General features: G+C 34.5%; 1 protein-coding gene and 1 long non-coding RNA gene across 8 annotated transcripts in view; both read left to right on the forward strand.

The window, feature by feature from the left end:
• Positions 1-17,996, forward strand: part of LOC138404751 (uncharacterized) — a 622,276-nt gene that overhangs the window by 470,478 nt on the left and 133,802 nt on the right. The gene's annotated exons all lie outside the window — the stretch shown is intronic.
• The window catches only part of Syx1A (Syntaxin 1A), an 84,441-nt gene that overhangs the window by 41,927 nt on the left and 24,518 nt on the right, over positions 1-17,996 (forward strand). For all 7 annotated transcript variants that reach the window (XM_034984678.2, XM_034984674.2, XM_034984677.2 and 4 more), the window contains exon 3: positions 4,334-4,433. In XM_034984678.2, coding sequence (XP_034840569.1) covers positions 4,334-4,433 — 100 coding nt within the window. The remainder of the gene's footprint in view (positions 1-4,333; positions 4,434-17,996) is intronic.

Genomic DNA, 17,996 nt, shown 5'->3' on the forward strand with positions numbered 1-17,996 from the left:
ACCAGTTACCAGTGCGGTTCCATTGGTTTCGACCCTCGTATCGCCCGATCACGGCCATGAACTTCAATAAAACTTGCTCCATTAAACATCCGTAGGAATTAGAAGATAAGATGTCTGTTTCTACTGAAACGAAAACCCCATTGATTTTATACCTAGCTATTGATGGGTTTGTGCGTTTCAAGCAATTTAGAATCACTTTGCTATATCGGTGGTGAAAAACATCGTGAGGTAACCTGCATACCTGACAGTTCTCCCTATAATGTTCTCAGAGGTGTGTGAAGTCTGACAATCTGCACTTGGTCACCGTGGTAGACTATGGTGAAACCCTTCTCATTCTGAGAGGAGACTCGTGTTCAGTAGTAAGTCAGCGATGGATGGGATGATGATGATATTGATATTGAAGCTTTTAATTCCGTAAGATTCCTTTCAAAAGCAAATACGTGCATTGTCGCTTTTAATTAATGAGTTGAGATTCTTGTAACTATTGTTAACTACAGAACTAACTTCAAAGTTCCGTAGCTTAACGATGGAAAGTAGGATACTTCAAAGGTCGATCGTTTTATTTCTCTACTATAAGTTTTTGCAGTTTTCCTGTTAAGTTTCATAATTTATTTTTATTTTGGACGATCAAATTACAATAGTCTTTTAAAGAAGTAAATACGTTCATAAAATAAAAGTATTACCAACTTTGCCTGCACAAAAGATTCACAACTGAAAATAATTTTTGGGCATAAGATATTTCTTTTGAACTAAATTTTCAGCTCTAGATCTTTTGGATTTCAATTCCGGAGACTTGACGAACTTTCAGTGTCAGAGATGTAACGGATTATATAATTGAAGTTTTCTGGAAGGAATCTACCGCATAGTTACTTAGGTTAGCAAATAGTTTTTCCAGTAGGTAATGATAGGTTCTCGTAGGTGGTATACAGAAACAGCATTATAAAAGCAGTTTAGCAGCTCTTTCATATAAAATTAAGGCATTAAACTTTTCGCCTCTCTATCGTCTCGCTTAATAGAAGAAATCCTTAAAAACCTCCTCAGTGTGGGCTAGTTGGGTGATTGGAAGCTTGCCAGCAATCCTTTAGCCGAATTAACATTGATATGCAAACCTAAACAGTTCTGCTATCGGTTGTTGCCTTCAACCGCAACTCAACTCTGTTCCTTCCGGTGAACGGACGGACGGACGGTACGATATTCCGTGTGATTATTTGTAGATGTCAGAATTTTATGTGTGTGGGGCGTGGGCTTATCATGCATTCCAACCAGATTCCAACAAATTCATTTTCAATTTAAAATGACAAGATTATATAAGTCAAAGTAGGAAATATTCTAATCCATACTTTCATACTCCATACTAATATTATAAATGCGAAAGTGTGTCTGTCTATCTGTCTGTCTGTCTGCTAGTTTTTACGGCCCATCCTTTCTACCGATTTTGATGAAATTTGGTACAGAGATAGCTTGCACCCCGGGGAAGGTCATAGACTACTTTTTATCCCGGAAAATCAAAGAGTTCCCACGGGATTTTTTGAAAACTTAATTCCATTCGGACAAAATCGCGGGTATTATCTAGAAATGTTAAAAATTGGTAGGAACAAAACGAATTGACTTTGCTAAAACATATTTTAGCAGTTTTAGCAAATTGTAGAAAGTTATAGAATATTTGTTTAATAAGTTGAGACATACATACCGATGATGCTCGATCGAAGTCCAATAGGAAATGCACGTTATCTCAAACCAAACAGTTCAATTAAGTATACCAAGTCTTACAAACTACGATTTTCCTTAAAGTTGAGTGTCTAACACCCTCAGTGGGCATTCGATTTGAAGTTGGTTGGGAACTTGCCAGCTTTTGCCTTAACCGATTTGTCGTTTAAGTCCTAAGCCCGTTCTATAGGACGAGAAACCACAGCTCTCGCTCGACAGTCTCAATAACCGTTATTTTATAATTCTAGTATATATACTAATAACATGGTGTCAATGCTACTTATACCTACATGCTTTATTAAAATTTGCCCATTGGTAATGGTGGGGTTTCATTAGCGGGCGAATATTCGTGTCGCGTTGTCGCACCAAAAACATCGTCTACGGATAAACGCGATGTTCTTGTCTACATCTACGCAATGTAGCCACGCAAGCGCATGTTCTCGCGACGAAACCATTTAAAGGTCTGTAGGCACTGGCTTCTTTTTATCCCGGAAAATTAAAGAGTTCTCACGGGATTTTTAAAAAAATCGAAGTCCACGCGGAAAAAGTCGCGGTCATCATTTAGTACATTATGTATTTTGCTATCAGTATGAAGTTGTTAAAACGCATCTATCTGATGTATCATCGCACGTATCATCTATTACTCGCCAACAAACTGGCTCACCAGTTTGGCGAGAAAATAATAATGTAAATATTTGGTGTACCTACACTTGTTATAAATTAAAAAAAAAAAAAAAAATCTTTAACTTCGAACGGAATCGATTTTTCAATCCCTGCATCTAATTTTATTCACCTGTAATCTTATCACTTATTAATTACTCTCCACTTTCCAACTTGTTAAATATATCCTGCGATACGAGACTGCTTGCATCTTACTGGCTCTATTCCAAATGTCAACATTAATTCTTAAGTACGTTCGTCTACATCGGAAGATAAACAATCAAGCTGAGCCGGGAATCCAAACAGTCTTCACATGCTCGGACGAAGAGTACATTGTGCACAATGATAATGTTGCTGCATTGTCTTGCTAAGAATCTAGGCGCCCTAGGGGCTCATTTTACGCACTAAATATTTCCAACTACATAGAAGATGCCCGTGACTGCGTGGTAAATCCGGTTTTTTAGGGTTCCGTGCCTCAAAAGGAAAAAAGGAACCCTTATAGGATTACTTTGTTGTCTGTGTGTCTGTCTGTCCGTCTATTCGTCTGTCTGTCTGTCAAGAAAACCTATAGGGTACTTCCCGTTGACCTAGAATCATGAAATTTGGCATGTGGGTAGGTCTTATAGCACAAGTAAAGGAAAAAATCCAAAAACCTTGAATTTGTGGTTACATTACAAAAAAATATTAAAATGTGTTTCAATTATCAAAGTAAGATAACTATACCAAGTGGGGTATTATATGAGACACACACACACACCTAAAAAAATATCGTAATGTGTTCATAAACTAATAGTTAGTATGTATTTTCAATTTTCAAAGTAAGATAGATATTAATAGATTATTGGAAAAAAGATTATTAAAACCCTCGATATTAATGTACAGTTCGTGTATTTAAAATAGAAAGAATTAGGATTCTTCGAACTTTATAACTCTGTAAAACAAGTCAAATTAACACGTACATGTTTTTCTTTGCAATCAGTCATTTTTTTTCGACTCTTTAGTAGTACATCTAAGTATTTGTAATACGTAACGTTTTATCAGTAAATTATTATAATTTAATAGGGTTCTGTTTGCATATACTAGTAAAGACTGTAAAATAGTTGAACAGATATTTTAGTGTCTAGTTAACAAAAGAGTCGGGAGGTCAAGTTGGGTGGCGATGCCTTTTCTTACAAAGGCTAAGCGCCGGAAACAATTACTGTGATGTAACTTTTGTGTCTCTTTTTCTTTTAGTTTTTTTGCAAGATATAAGTAGGTCAATATAGTAGCGCTACACAAGTTCGAATATAGAGCCTAAGGGCGTTTGTGCACTCCTCCGTGAAATCACGGATTCTATAAAAATACGAATCGAATGAGTAGGTTCGTATTTGTATGACGGCCACTTCGAACAATCACGGATACGAACCGATTACGGATGAGTGCACAAACGCCCTAAATACTTAGTTTAACAAAACTGGTACTTATTCTGAGCACAACCACAAATTTTAGAGTATTCGCATCCTCTTCTTACTAATGTAATATGAAAAGGACAGACGCAGTTTGACAGTTTTAAATTTAATTTTTAGATGGTAAAACCCGTGATTTTAGCACACAGTCGCGAGCCTACTGTTTCAATGTGGCTAATTCCGTTGTACACAATCTCTAAATTAAACTAAAATGGCACGTCTAAATCTATTGCTATACCTTTCATAATGATGCTTGCGGAAAAGGATAGCACTAGATTTAGACCTGTTAATTTAGTTTAGTTTAGAGATTGTGTACAAGAGAATCGGCCCCATTTTGTAGCGTGCACTAAAATTTAGAGTCTTTAAATGTAAACTTCATGTTCTGTCCCTTTTTAGCATTGTTAAAAAGAAAAGGATGCAGATACTCTAAATTTAGTTTAGAGAAAGACAACGGAATCGGTGCCATTAAAATACCTATTGACATTATTAAAAATTAATGGACTTTTTATTTGTTTTCGCAGGTGGAAGAGATACGAGAAATGATAGATAAGATTCAAGCTAACGTCGAGGAAGTAAAAAAGAAGCACAGTGCCATTTTATCAGCGCCGCAATCAGATGAAAGTAAGAAACACAATTTACTTCTCAAACAAATTAAAAAATCCAGAACAAATGAATACAAAATTCTTCAATCACTCCGGCTAGGAATATAAAACAGCAAATAAAGAAAATAATAAAGAAATGTTTACGCTCCTATTTAAACTTTGATACATTAAAAGAACCATTTATCTGGAGGCGTTTGCCCTGTAACGATCTCTGTCGTATCAATAGAAGGTTATTGTGTAGGCGAATGCTGAAAGTGGCTCTAAAAATAATAATGATTTGATACCCGTCTGCGAACGTCATAGGATTAGGTTGTATGCAGCGTGGGATGTTAGAACTTTGTTCGCAAAAGTGCTTAACTTATTCTTAATTGTAGAAGTAGGTATACATCAAGTTATTCCAATAATGTCTGTGATGTATTCCGGATGTTTTATAAAGTAAGTACCTACTCATATTGGTCTAACATCCCACATTGGGCCGACCTATGCCAGAGAGAGGAGGGGTTACTCCTCGGTGACCTACGCCACTCTGTTATCCAAATGTAAAGTGTTTTAACCGACTTCAAGAAAATGAGGAGGTTCTCAATTCGTCGGGTTTCGGAATGTTTTAAAAAAAAAACATGATCCCTTACTTGATACACAAAAACAAAGCGTGAATGGGTTTCCGAAAAAAGACATCAAGTCTGCCCGTAATCAAAGTTAAGAATAAATAGTTTTTCTTATATCACCAAATATTTGTTAAACAAACAAACTCAATACCAATCGACAGCGAAGCGTATGAAAGTAGAAAAAATAAGGTTCCTTTTAAAGTATACAATTAAAACTCAAAAGCGCGGCAATCCTGACCCTTGACCAATTTTCCTTAGGCAACACCTTCCTTAGACTTTTTCTTGTCCCTTATGTTTGCTGATCTAAATTTGGTATTAAAATTTAGTTAACAAGTGATTGGCGAGTTTTAAAAAATAAAATTCACTCCCAATTCGAATTAAGGGTAGCCTTGATCTAATTTTATTACCATAAGCCAATCCATCGCGGTGTGCTCGTTTAAATAACATTCATGATTAATGTAAAAATGAGTTTTTTCAGGTTGTTTTGTATCTCGTACCATATTATCTAATTTATAGTTTAGTTTTATTTCTTCTCTAAATCTCTGATCTCGGTAACTTTGCATAATAACACTAATAGTATTGATAATAATGAAATTGTTGTGGAAATTGCGGAAATTTAAGGGGATTCGTTGCAATAATAACTTGAAATTAGGTAAGAATTATAACCATGGCTAATTAGTTATTACCAAAAAAGCCGCGTCGTCGAAGGATATAAAAAAGTTACCGACAGCGTTTGTATTATGACAAAAGGTGTTGTTATATAATGTAATAGGTGCATAGTCAGGCTCCTTGGGTTACTTAACGAGGGACAGAATTAAGTGCGAATAGAGTTCGTGTATCATCATGATATTGCAGATATAAAATGCAGTTGTTGTTGCTAAATTGTATGAACATATTTGCACAAAAAAGTATAATCTACCTAATAATTCATATTCAATTATATTAATAGGTTTTCAAGTTAAAGTAATTTTGGAATGATTTGCTAACCCCACGTCTAATTTCTAAATTGATGAATTAGTTTACATCGCAACTAGATGGTAGTAGGTAAAGTATCTAATGTTGACGTCGTCGATGAAATCGATTACATGCTGGAAAGTAGAGCCAGGGCCTTGGAGGATATTAGCTTATACCCACATCCGGCTCAGTAGCCGTAGGCCTGGCTTGCAATAAATTATTTAACTAGTGTTTTACGTTCGGGATCCGGGTTTTAGGATTTACGTGTCGCGTTATTCGCATTGATATATTATCTTTATTAGTTTCATTGATATATATTACTAAACTAGCTAGTGCCCACGACGTCATGCGCGTGCATTTAGGTTTTTGAAATTATCCCGTGGGAACTCTTTGATTTTCCAAACACACTCGCATCACATACAAACTTTCGCCTTTTTAATTAGGTCAATTTATCGGGTTATATTGTTATTATGGTGTTTATTAAAAGTTAAATTTGCTCAATTCTCAGATGTCCAGTTTATCATTTATAAAGTAATATTCAAATGAGTTCACGTGCTGGATCAATATTGAAGGTGAACCTAGGTTATAAATTATATTATGCTTGTCTAATGTAAGTATTAAAAAGTGACTATCTATCCAATTTTAATTTTTATTTATAATCATGACCGAACTCTTACTTTCAAATCAGAACAAAACACGGTGAATTTAGTAGCGATTGATCTCAAGGTGTTAGATTACAATTTGACCCGATCCTAATTACCCTTCATTCGTTATAAATATATCAATTTCCACGGCGTTACTGCTCTTCACGCCTCCAATACAGACATTGGTCGACGCTTATCGTGAATTTAGATGCTATGGATTTCATAAATTACTATAGATTATCCGTTAATGCTGCAACGTTTTGTAGTTATATATATGCTTTATTAAATATAAGAATGAAAAGAAAATCTGTCCAATTTTAATTGTTGTTCATAATCATGATCGAACTTTTACGTTGAAATCAGTACAAAACACGGGGAATTTATTAATCATTGATCTCAAGTGTTATGCTCCGGCTAGAAGCTCCGTCTTACCTCGATTACAATTTGACCCGACCTTAATTACCCCTCATTCGTATCAACAATTCGTATCGTATATATCAATTTTCACGACGTTACTGCTATTCACGCCTCCAATATAGACATCGATCGACGCTTATCGTGAATTAAGATCGCTATTTATTCCACAAATTACTTCAGATTATACGTTAATGCTTTTACACGGATCATCGGGTCTTGGTTTACTTTAAAATTGAATATATTTGTGTATAGGCATTTACTTACTTCCTTTGTGCCTAGAAACGAAAGTGATCTGGATATCGTTTTACAAAGTCTACTGATGCTATCATTCGGAATCTCATAGTTTTCTAATTCTCTTCTTCTAATTCTTCTTTCTGTGTACGAGCTAACTATACTCTTTTTTGGATGTAACTTATTTTGAATTTCCAAACCACTTTATTTAATTAGATTCCGTGTTTATTGATCCTCTCGCCTCTCACTCACATACGTCACGTGAGTGTTTTTCATTAAACAGCAAAACTAATCTATAATAGGTAAGTACTTGCTGTGAACCCGATGAGATTTCACATTGCAATATTATTAGGAGCCACCCGACTTTTCTCAAATTCGTTCCTTATTTTACCCCATTAGAGGATGAACTTTCAAAAAATGCTGATACAACTCTTTTATTTAGAAACTGAAGCCTAAGCCAGAATTTTCAAAAATCTTTTCTTAGTGCTCAGCTCTAGAAGAATAACATTTTCTCTAGAATCTAGACCCACCGCTTTAAGCCATGCGTTGTCCGCCATCCAGTATCTGTGCTAGAATTTTGTTTAGTATGTCTTTACGTAGATAATTAAATTATATATTGGGCAAAATTGGGACTGGGACAATAAATTGGGACTTCTGCAAGTTTTATTGTATAGATTTAGTGTTGGATCAAAATATAATAACATTTCTAGCAATTTGAGTACGCTGAAATAAACTGGTGGCTAATTATTATTTTATGCGAGAGATTCCATTTCATACAATAATATTAGATATTTCCATTATTCATCACTAGCTAGTTATTTCAGAGCATTGCCGTAATTAATAATATAATCATTTTATCAAGGTCGATATATCAAATCTCTATTGCCTTTCAAAGTTGGATTAACTTACTAACACGATTGAAGCTTTTCTATAGAAATGAGCTTCGACGGTTTCAAAACTAGGACGAATGTAGGAAAACTCAAAAGGAAAGCTTTTGTGTCAGCGAGTAGTGGAGTACCTACGATAACTGGATGGATATTTATGAGATCAATAAATTCAATAGGAACCGACTCGACTCTAAAGGCATAAAGGTATCAACAAGTGAGTCGAGGATTCAAGAAATTGAATTCATCTTGAGTCAAAAATACATTTATCCTCTGCTGTCCCGTTTCGCTAGCAGAAAATTAACTATTTCGGTGTCCTCTTTCGTCTACGATTGGTAACTGGTATTTCCGATTGTGCTGATTTCTGTTATGAAAGCTATAAATTTTACAAACGTTTGTAAAATTTATACCGGGTCACAACTGAAAATCAGCGTCCTGCATTTATGCGTGTTAACGCATATGAAGCAAGACATTATGCTGAGCTTTACACCCATTTGGGGTGGTGTCCAGAAGAAAATGTTACATTTGAATGCGCTGTGTTGATCTGTGACACCAACAACAAATAAATTTATTGTCTTTCTTTCTTTTCTTGTTTAAAGAGTCGTAAGACGTAAAAGTAGTTGTTGAGTAGGTATGACAATGGTAACATTAAAATGTTGTGATTTATATGAAAATTTTAATGAGGTTTTTAATGCTGTTGATAGACTGATTAATGATGTTTGATGAGCTGGTGACAAAATGAAGTAAAATTTTACATTATATAAAATAAGTTTCATTCCGTAGTTCCACTCGCGTGGCATAATTACGCAGAGAGGGCTTGCTCGCATGACGTGTACGACCTAAATTTTGAAAAGAAAATACTCATATATTTTAATCTATGTTACAATACTATAGCTGTTTACACTTGAACTCAACTTGAAAATTGTTTAGCCCAGTTTCAATTAAAGCTTATACTTCAACGACGTTTCTGTTGATTTGGATTTAAAGCTTATACTATAACCTTTATCTTACAACCAAAGCTGTAACTTAAACTTAGATGACTATAGCGAGATGAGATATTTTAACCCAGGTTTAGGAGGTAATCAATTTTTATACAGATTTCAAGGTTGAACACTAATCTGAAATTTTAATACATAACGAAAATTGAGAAACCGGCAGGGATTGAACCTTCAGAGTTAAATGAAATAACGATTTCTCTTGAAAAAAAACGTGTCACAGATTAGAGGTGACCAATTTATTTATTAACCTGTTAATTTAACACATATTAAAGTTTGTTGATTAACTCCGATACTAAAACTTAACAATTTTAAATAAAAAAATATTATTAAATCAAAAAATACATAATATATTATTATAGTTAGGACCTATACCTACGTTCTAAGTAGCTGCAGTAGGTACTTAAGTAGGTAGCGCGAAGATTCCAGGAAATTAAATTTCGAAGCGGGCGCGCGGTGCAAAACGCGCGCCCCATCGATATGATGATAAATTTAACATATCAAATGATTTTGTTGTTCCCATCGAATACCTACAAAGTGTTAATAAATAAGTTAAATAATTATGTTTTGTTATTTTTGTTGATGCTTTGATTTGATACATAAATAATACAATAGTCGAAATTTTTGTTATTTCTGTTTATTAACGATACTGTTCGATTAACGATAGTGCGCGTTCATAGACTTTTTGCTAGTTTATTTTTTCGGGTAATTTGATGGTGTAGTTTATTTTGCTCACTTCGTTGTCTGTCCGTCCGGCCGTCCGTCTGTCTGTTTGTGCGTCCGTCCGTCCGTCTGTCTGTGCGTCCGTCCGTCCGTCTATCTGTGCGTCCATCCGTCCGTCTGTCTGTGCGTCCGTCCGTCCGTCTGTCTGTGCGTCCGTCTGTCTATCTGTCTGTCTGTCAAGAAACCTACAGGGTACTTCCCGTGGATCTAGAATCATGAATTTATCAGGTAGGTAGGTACCTAGGTTTTATAACACACGCAAGGGGGAAAATTTGAAAACCGTAATTTCTGGTCACGTCATCATCATCATCATCATCATCAACCGATAGACGTCCACTGCTGGACATAAGTCTCTTGGAGTGACTTCCACTCCACACGCCACGGTCTTGCGGCGCCTGAATCCAGCGGCTCTCTGCGACTCGTCTGGTTACATCACCAAAAATAAATTTAAATGTGTTCATGAAAGTAGTGTTTTCAATTTTCAAAGTAAGATGAAATCAAGTGGGGTAGGTATCGTGTTTTTTTTTTTAGTCAGTGTTATATTTTTAACGTGTTTATTTAGCAATAAATTTTAATAACAATTATTGATATTATATTATGTAAGTTTAACAGTATTTGACACCACTATCACAGATCCGATAAGAAGCTATAAAGGAAATTAAATGTATACAAAGTTGAGTTAATATAAGGTACAATCAAGATTACTTACGTCAGTCTCTTACGTAATTTTGTACCTATGATAAGTATCATTAGTAATGATCAAATCGGGACATAACTATTTTGCTCAATACCATTATAAAATTACTTTTACGAAACGAAAAGTTTATAAATCTACTAAATTTTGTTATTAACACTTATCACTTATCAGTAGCAGATTTATTTACTAAACTACTTATTTGTGTTTATTTGCAATATGTATCTACTTGAGATTTTCTTGTAAGAATATAAATATAGCTGAAGACCTAGATTTTCATTTTCCCGAACAATTAATGAAATTAAACATGCTTCATTATATGATTAAAACTACGCTCATTCGCTTCTGTTTTTACTCGCATATAATATGTAATGATTTCGTAGCTCGTTTTCCAAATATTGGCATAGCATAATTGATCCAAACAGTATGTTTTGTAGCAGAATGCGGTGCAGTTCAAGGATAGATTGATAGTAAGTCTTAATTTATTGTTTAGCTTCGAGCCATTGGATTTTAGCTACAGTTACCAATATCATCGATGCTTAATTTAATATAATTATTAGACAAGGGCAGAATTAAACAGTAAATATAATTTAATACTATTGCTAATCGAATACATCTAAACGCACAGTTGTGTTATTACCTCGTCCCATGCAGCATGTTTATACAAAAACATAGATTTGATGAATACTTTGCAGGTAAAATATCTACATCCGTTTCTGCTCCTAGGGACACTGAATACAATATATAAATAAATAATTATACCTGCTGGCTGAGAACTGAGGTATTGCATATGTCGTACCTACTCATTACTACTGCCGCTCAATTGAGTCCGTGACCTCTACACCTGCATTGCTTATGACACTGACGGCGAATACTGAAACGTGTAAGCTACTGTACTGTTTGTTGGGTTCCCTAGTAAAACAAGGAAATGAACCCTTATAGTTTCGTCCAATCCTTCTGTCCGTCTGCCTTGCTTGTGACAGCCATTTTAAAAATAAACAATTATAAAGTATATAAAATATTACAAAAAAATTGAAATTAAACAACTGATAGCTTAATGGTTAAGTCGTCGGCCTTCTATTCCTGGTGGTCGCGGGTTCGATTCTTTCGGAGTTATAAAACGGGTACATACTACGATTAATTAGGCTGTTCTTAACTGCCAATATATCGACTCAGTTGCATGACGACGGGACCACGACTCATGCAACTGAGTCGAAATATCGGCAGTTAAAAATTGCCTAATTAATCATGATATGTACCCGTTTTATACAATACAATGGGGCCGATTCTCTAGTACACAATCTCTAAACTAAACTAAATTAACAGGTCTAAATCTAATGCTATCCTTTTCCGCAAGCAACATTATGAAAGGGATAGCAATAGATTTACACGTGCCATTTTAGTTTAGTTTAGAGATTGTGTACAATGGAATTAGCCACAATATGTTGTTAAACCACGAAATTAGCTTAATTTTGGTTTTTAACTTTTTAGTTAAATTCAATAAATTATACTTTTTAAAAATAGCATCAGTACATTTTTAGGCAACGCTTTTAATTAATTTGTTTAGTATTTTTTTCTGTAAAAAATACCCTCTCTATGCAGTTTACTGTTGCTAAACGAAGAATAATAATTAGAACAGACTAAAAAAAAAAGTATAATAAGTTTTTAAATAAAGTAGAAAGAACTTAGAAGTGTACATAATTGCAGTATACTAGGAGCAAAGTAAAGTACATAATATAGATTATAGGTATTAGGTACCTACTACTAAATGTATCACTTTCTCTAGCGCTCAGCACAGGGGAATGGGCGTTGTTATCACAGCGATTATTTTCTCCTAACAAGTTTTCCTCCAGACCCAGTGATGCGAAATCGTAATGTAACGGACTAAGTTTCATCTTGAGTAATTCTTTCAGATTGACGCACTTTTCCCAAACGGACAATATAGAGTAAACTTATTTCTGCGTTGTCTTCTATTTCGTATCAAATCTTTTACACTTCAGTGTCTTTTTTTCTTGTCATTAATGATATAACTCTTAAAATATAAAAAACTAGATTATGCTCGCGACTTCGTCCGCGTGGACTACACAAATTTCAAACCGGTGTTTCACCCCCTTAGGGGTTGAATTTTTAAAAATCCTTTCTTAGCGGATGCCTACGTCATAATAGCTATCTGCATGCCAAATATCAGCCCGATCCGTCCAGTAGATTGAGCTGTGCGTTGATAGATCAGTCAGTCAGTCAGTCAGTCACCTTTTCCGTTTATATATTTAGATTAAGGATAAGTTACTTAATATTATAGTATCCAAGTTTTGAACCTTTCTAACTTGAGTTGTTTTTTTTTTGTTTTAACGTTTGCTTGCACGACTTCGTTCGTGTGGATTTAGGTTTTTTTCAAACCCCGTGGGAACTCTTTAATTTTCCGGGATAAAAAGTAACCTATGTATTGTCCGTCCCGGGGATGTAAGCTAACTCTGTACCAAATTTCATCAAAATCGGTTTAACTGTTGGCCCGTGAAAAGCTAGCAGGTAGACAGACAGACAGACAGAGATACACTTTCTCATTTACATATAATATTAGTACGGATTAATCCATTATGAGTTATGCCCAGCTTCAGTGGGCTCAGTACATAAATAAAATTAATGCTCCCACAGAGTTTTTATATTTTTACAGTTTTAGTTGAAAACAATACCGACGCGAATGTTTATTATTCATCGACTATAAAGTATCAGTAAATGGACTTAGTTTATAACAGGATTAACTTCTCTCGTGTGTACATAATGGACAAATGAGCTTGTGCGAATACTAAAACGCTTAATAATACACAACCGACTAATCTAATAAGCCAGACAAGACTTGCGGTGCGCAGATAATTTGCAATAGTTAATTATTCAGGAGCTACTCCGTGAATTCCTCTGGGCACAAAAATTAAGGCTGCATTGAATTACGTGTAAATGTATCTCAAGACTCGAGACTAATTTAAATTTTAAAATGATGAAATCAAAATAAAAGATTGATCTCACAATACTTCGTAGGTACATTTTATATAGGTAGATTGCTTACTTCCTACATTAATTTTAATGTCTGCGCCTTGTTGACATAGATTTAGGTTTTTTAATCCTTGGGAATTCTTTGATTTTTCGGGATAAAAAGTAGTTTATTGATGGGCCGTGAAAAGATAACAGACTTTTTCAAATTTTATAGTATTAGTATGGATATATGTAGTTCCAAATTTGTTTAATAATTAAGATATAATTTCGAATACACGCCACGCAGTGCAAAATGTAATATGTGTGCATGCATCGAAATATAAATAAGTAAGTATTGAAATACTTCAATGAACGTGGTATATAAAATCCGGTGTTTGATAACTAGTCAAATCAGTATCTCTTTAACAAACGTCAAAACACGCGCTTAGTATGCAAGTTTCTATGAAATACTGGCATCTGACGTCACAAAGATTTGACGTGCTTTTTAATCAATAATTCAAAATGGTAATATTGGAATGAAAACGACTTTGATATACTTTAGAAGGCTTTTATTCACTGTTCACATAGTAATTATTATTTATATCAACACAAGAGCAAACACCACGTTCTACGCGCCATTTCAGTGTGACGTTTCGCATAGATGCTACTCCGCAGAGCCCGCTACAGATAATAAAATCACCTAGTTTTTATCCGTCTAACAGTAATTACACTTTAAACTAACAAAGGATCTGGATTTTACGTATTTAGGTAGACCCTCTATTTAATAATCACTGAGAAATAATTTATTTTTGACATTGGCACCATCCTTATTCAAGTAAAGTAAGGAGGGATGGATTCCAGTAGCACCTATGAAATTAACTTTCAATAAATAAAACGTAAAGACGGCAATTTCTGTGCAAAACTCAAGAACAGACCGGCAGTAGTGCAGCTTGGTTTTGAATGTTCTATTATTTAGTGAATAAGAATAATGAATAACTCATAGGGTGTTGAAAATAATCGAATATCAAACGAATATAGTTGTTTGTATTGAATCGACGATTTAAAATTAAAATTATTAATAAATAATACTGCCGTCAAGGTAGTGGTCTTAAAACATTGCTGAATATAAACAGTACAACAAATTCATTCGAAATGGAATTTGATTTAGTCTTACTTATTATCTAACATTAGCGCAGGTAGCTTCAGAGGAACTATTCCACTGTTGTTATACATTATTTTTATGTAACGCATGTATTCTCGTGTAAACACAGCGCACGCTACGGAAGCTCTCAAATGGGGCAATTTTTCCGATTTAATTCACAATTCATACCGGTATCTTATTTCCGCAAAATTTAACCTATTACCTTCTTAGGTAATCCCTCATTATATTGGTGAAAAACCGTATGAAAACCCTTACTGTAGTTTCTGCACGAACTCAGCGTGGCGGGCGACATCAATTTATAATAGGTTTGTAGTTATTTCGGTGCTATTGACTAGTGTGAAAATAATGCGGGTATCAGATATAGGTACTCCGTAAAGTTAACTTTTAACACGAAGTTTTTGAAACAAAACGTATACGTACAAATATACCTATAATATACAAGTAATCAACGTGAACACATATGAATGTACGAGCATACCTCAAAGACAAACTGCAATCAGGAGATATCTGATTTGGAGTTGTGGTGATAACAAGTAAACAATGCAAGTAGCATTGTTTACTTGTTATCACCACAACTGTTTAAACTAAATCCGTATTCTTCTCGTAAATGTAATTCGTTGCTGGATGAGAATCGTCTTCTTTTTCAGCAATAAGTTCATTGAAATCATCTAAATTTGAAATATAATAATAGAATGGTCTTTTTTTTCAGCAATAAGTTCATTGAAATCATCTAAATTTAAAACATAAATATTATGGTGGATTTATACTAGCTCGTTTTACAATTGATTTTAAACTTAGCCAATTGTTCAGTAATTTATTTGTCCGCCAATATTTGCAGTGTTGGCGGATATTGCCATAAAAACAACCCAATAAAATTTTTGTTCGCAAAATATTGGTGATGTTTGGTGAATTATTACCATTGCCTTTTTTTCAGATTAATTATCAGAAAAAAAAATTCATTTGAAAATTATCTACGATAAATTTATATCAATTAAGTCATAAAAAGCTGCAATAAGTAAATAAAATCAATACTAATATTATAAATGCGAAAGTGTGTCTGTCTGTCTGTCTGTCTGTCTGCTAGCTTTTCACGGCCCAACAGTTTAACTGATTTTGATGAAATTTAGTACAGAGTTAGCTTACATCCCAGGGAAGGACATACGCTACTTTTTCAATCATGGAAAATCAATGAGCTTCCACGGGATTTTAAAAAAACCTAAATCCACGCGGACGAAGTCGCGGGCATATTTTAGTATTTTTATAAAAAGCATTCCGTATTATTGAGTAGAATAATTCTTAGGTGGTACAGTAATTAACTGGTGTTAATCGCTTAGTCCGCTCGACTAAAATGCTAATTGTCTTTTTTTTAACATGGGTTTTGTTTTGTGTTTAAAAATAGTTTTTTAGAATACCGTAGTAAAACAAAAAAAACTCTTATAGTTTTGTTTAGCCTGTCCATCCGTCTATGTCACCGCCATTTTAAAATATATAAGAGCTGGAAGACCTCAATACAATGCTCACTGATGAAGAGCTGTAAAGTAGAAATTCGCGCTACACAGAAGCCACAATATTTAAATCTTTAAAAAATAATTTTAGGATAATTTGATTAAGCTTGATGTTCTTGTTTCGGAATCAAAAGCTAGCTGTTTTTTCGGACTTCTGTGAAGGGAGGTTAAGTGTTAAATGCTTTCTGAAATAACACCAAGACAGTATCAACTAAACCATTTGAAACCATAATTTATGAATTCATTATATTGTATACCTACCCCTTCAATAAATATAATAAGTTTAACGATTCTACCCATGTTTCATCGTGAGAGAGAAATTCGCTTGTTTTCCGTATTTATATAGTAAATTCAATTGCGTCAGCCTTTGGCATGAACGATTTCTGTTTACTGACTATAGTGATGCTTAGTAATAATGATGAACGTTTGATACAAGCAGGCGTTACTTAGGTACTTACTTATTCTACAGAAAAATCTACGATACAAATGGAACAAGCTTAATTTGCTATAATCCGCCAAAACAGACAAATCTGTATGGTACAACGTGCAGCATATTATTATATGCAGTATGCACCACCCGCCTTCCCACTGTTAATCATGTAAAAAAGTAAGCAATACGCACCACCACCACTACTACACAATACCTACCACACAAATCTTCTAAAGTAAGTTACAGATTTGACTGTTTTGGTGGATTACAGCAATTAAAACTGTCGTTCCTTGTGAAATATATTAAATTAATCCACCATCAGAAGACCAGAAACGAAAAGTCAATTTTCTATTTATAGAAATGCGATCGAAGAGTTTACTTGAAATGCTAATATTTTTTTAATTATTTAATATACTGTAGTTTACGAGTATTGTGTAGGTACCAATTAAAATTGACTGAGAGGACTGTAAAGAAAGAATAAGTCGGGTCTGTGTATGTTTGTACTTACCTAACTTTTACAAGCACCCTTCAAGGAGGAATAGGCGTTGTTATCGCAGCGATTTCCTTGACAAGTTTTCCTGCGGACGAGGTCTATCATGTGAGATCGGACCGGGCAAAGTTTTATCTTGAGATTTTCTTGTGCTCTTTACCCAACATTCGAAATAAAAATTGTGTTTCTTATCATTTGATTTGAGGATTGCCTTGATAAGTGAGTAAAGTACGTACGGGTAAAAGTTGGCTTTAATTTACTAGAGACTTATTTTTATATCTTATTTGCATATAAAATGCAGTACAATGTGTGACATAGGTACATTAATAATGTTGCATATAGGTAATTCCCGTCACATCTAAGTTCCACTATTAATTAATCATAGCGCTGTATATGTTGCATCTGCCAAGTAAATATGTGCGAAGCAATTCGTTGAACCTTAACATTCCACTCTCAACAAACAAAACTTTGATCTCACGAATTTGGGTTAGCTTAATGATATATGGCACTAATGATCATCTGCGACTGACACTCGGATTTAATCCCCTTGGCGTGCTAGATTTGGTGTGAGACTTATAAAGAATTTTCAGCGATTATGCTTTTCAAATCAGCGAATATCATTATTCAAGCTTTTTTTAAATTGACGCTTGCGCTTGACGATAATCATGCTTAATAAAACGCAAAGAACGAGGTTGGAGCGCGCTTGCCTACAAGTTGCCTACCGACTCTTGCCTAAAGGTTTAGGTTATGCTTGGCAGGAAACACGGACGCCGGAAGGCGTGTCACTTCACCTCTCTATAACCACTCCAAATATCAAGTCTCTACGTCCAGCGGTTTGGGCTATTATGTGTGTGTTATTTGTCATTGACTCAGGACAAAAC

The sequence above is a fragment of the Maniola hyperantus genome, chromosome 3 (genome assembly GCF_902806685.2).
Source record: "Maniola hyperantus chromosome 3, iAphHyp1.2, whole genome shotgun sequence".
Lineage (NCBI taxonomy): Eukaryota > Metazoa > Arthropoda > Insecta > Lepidoptera > Nymphalidae > Maniola > Maniola hyperantus.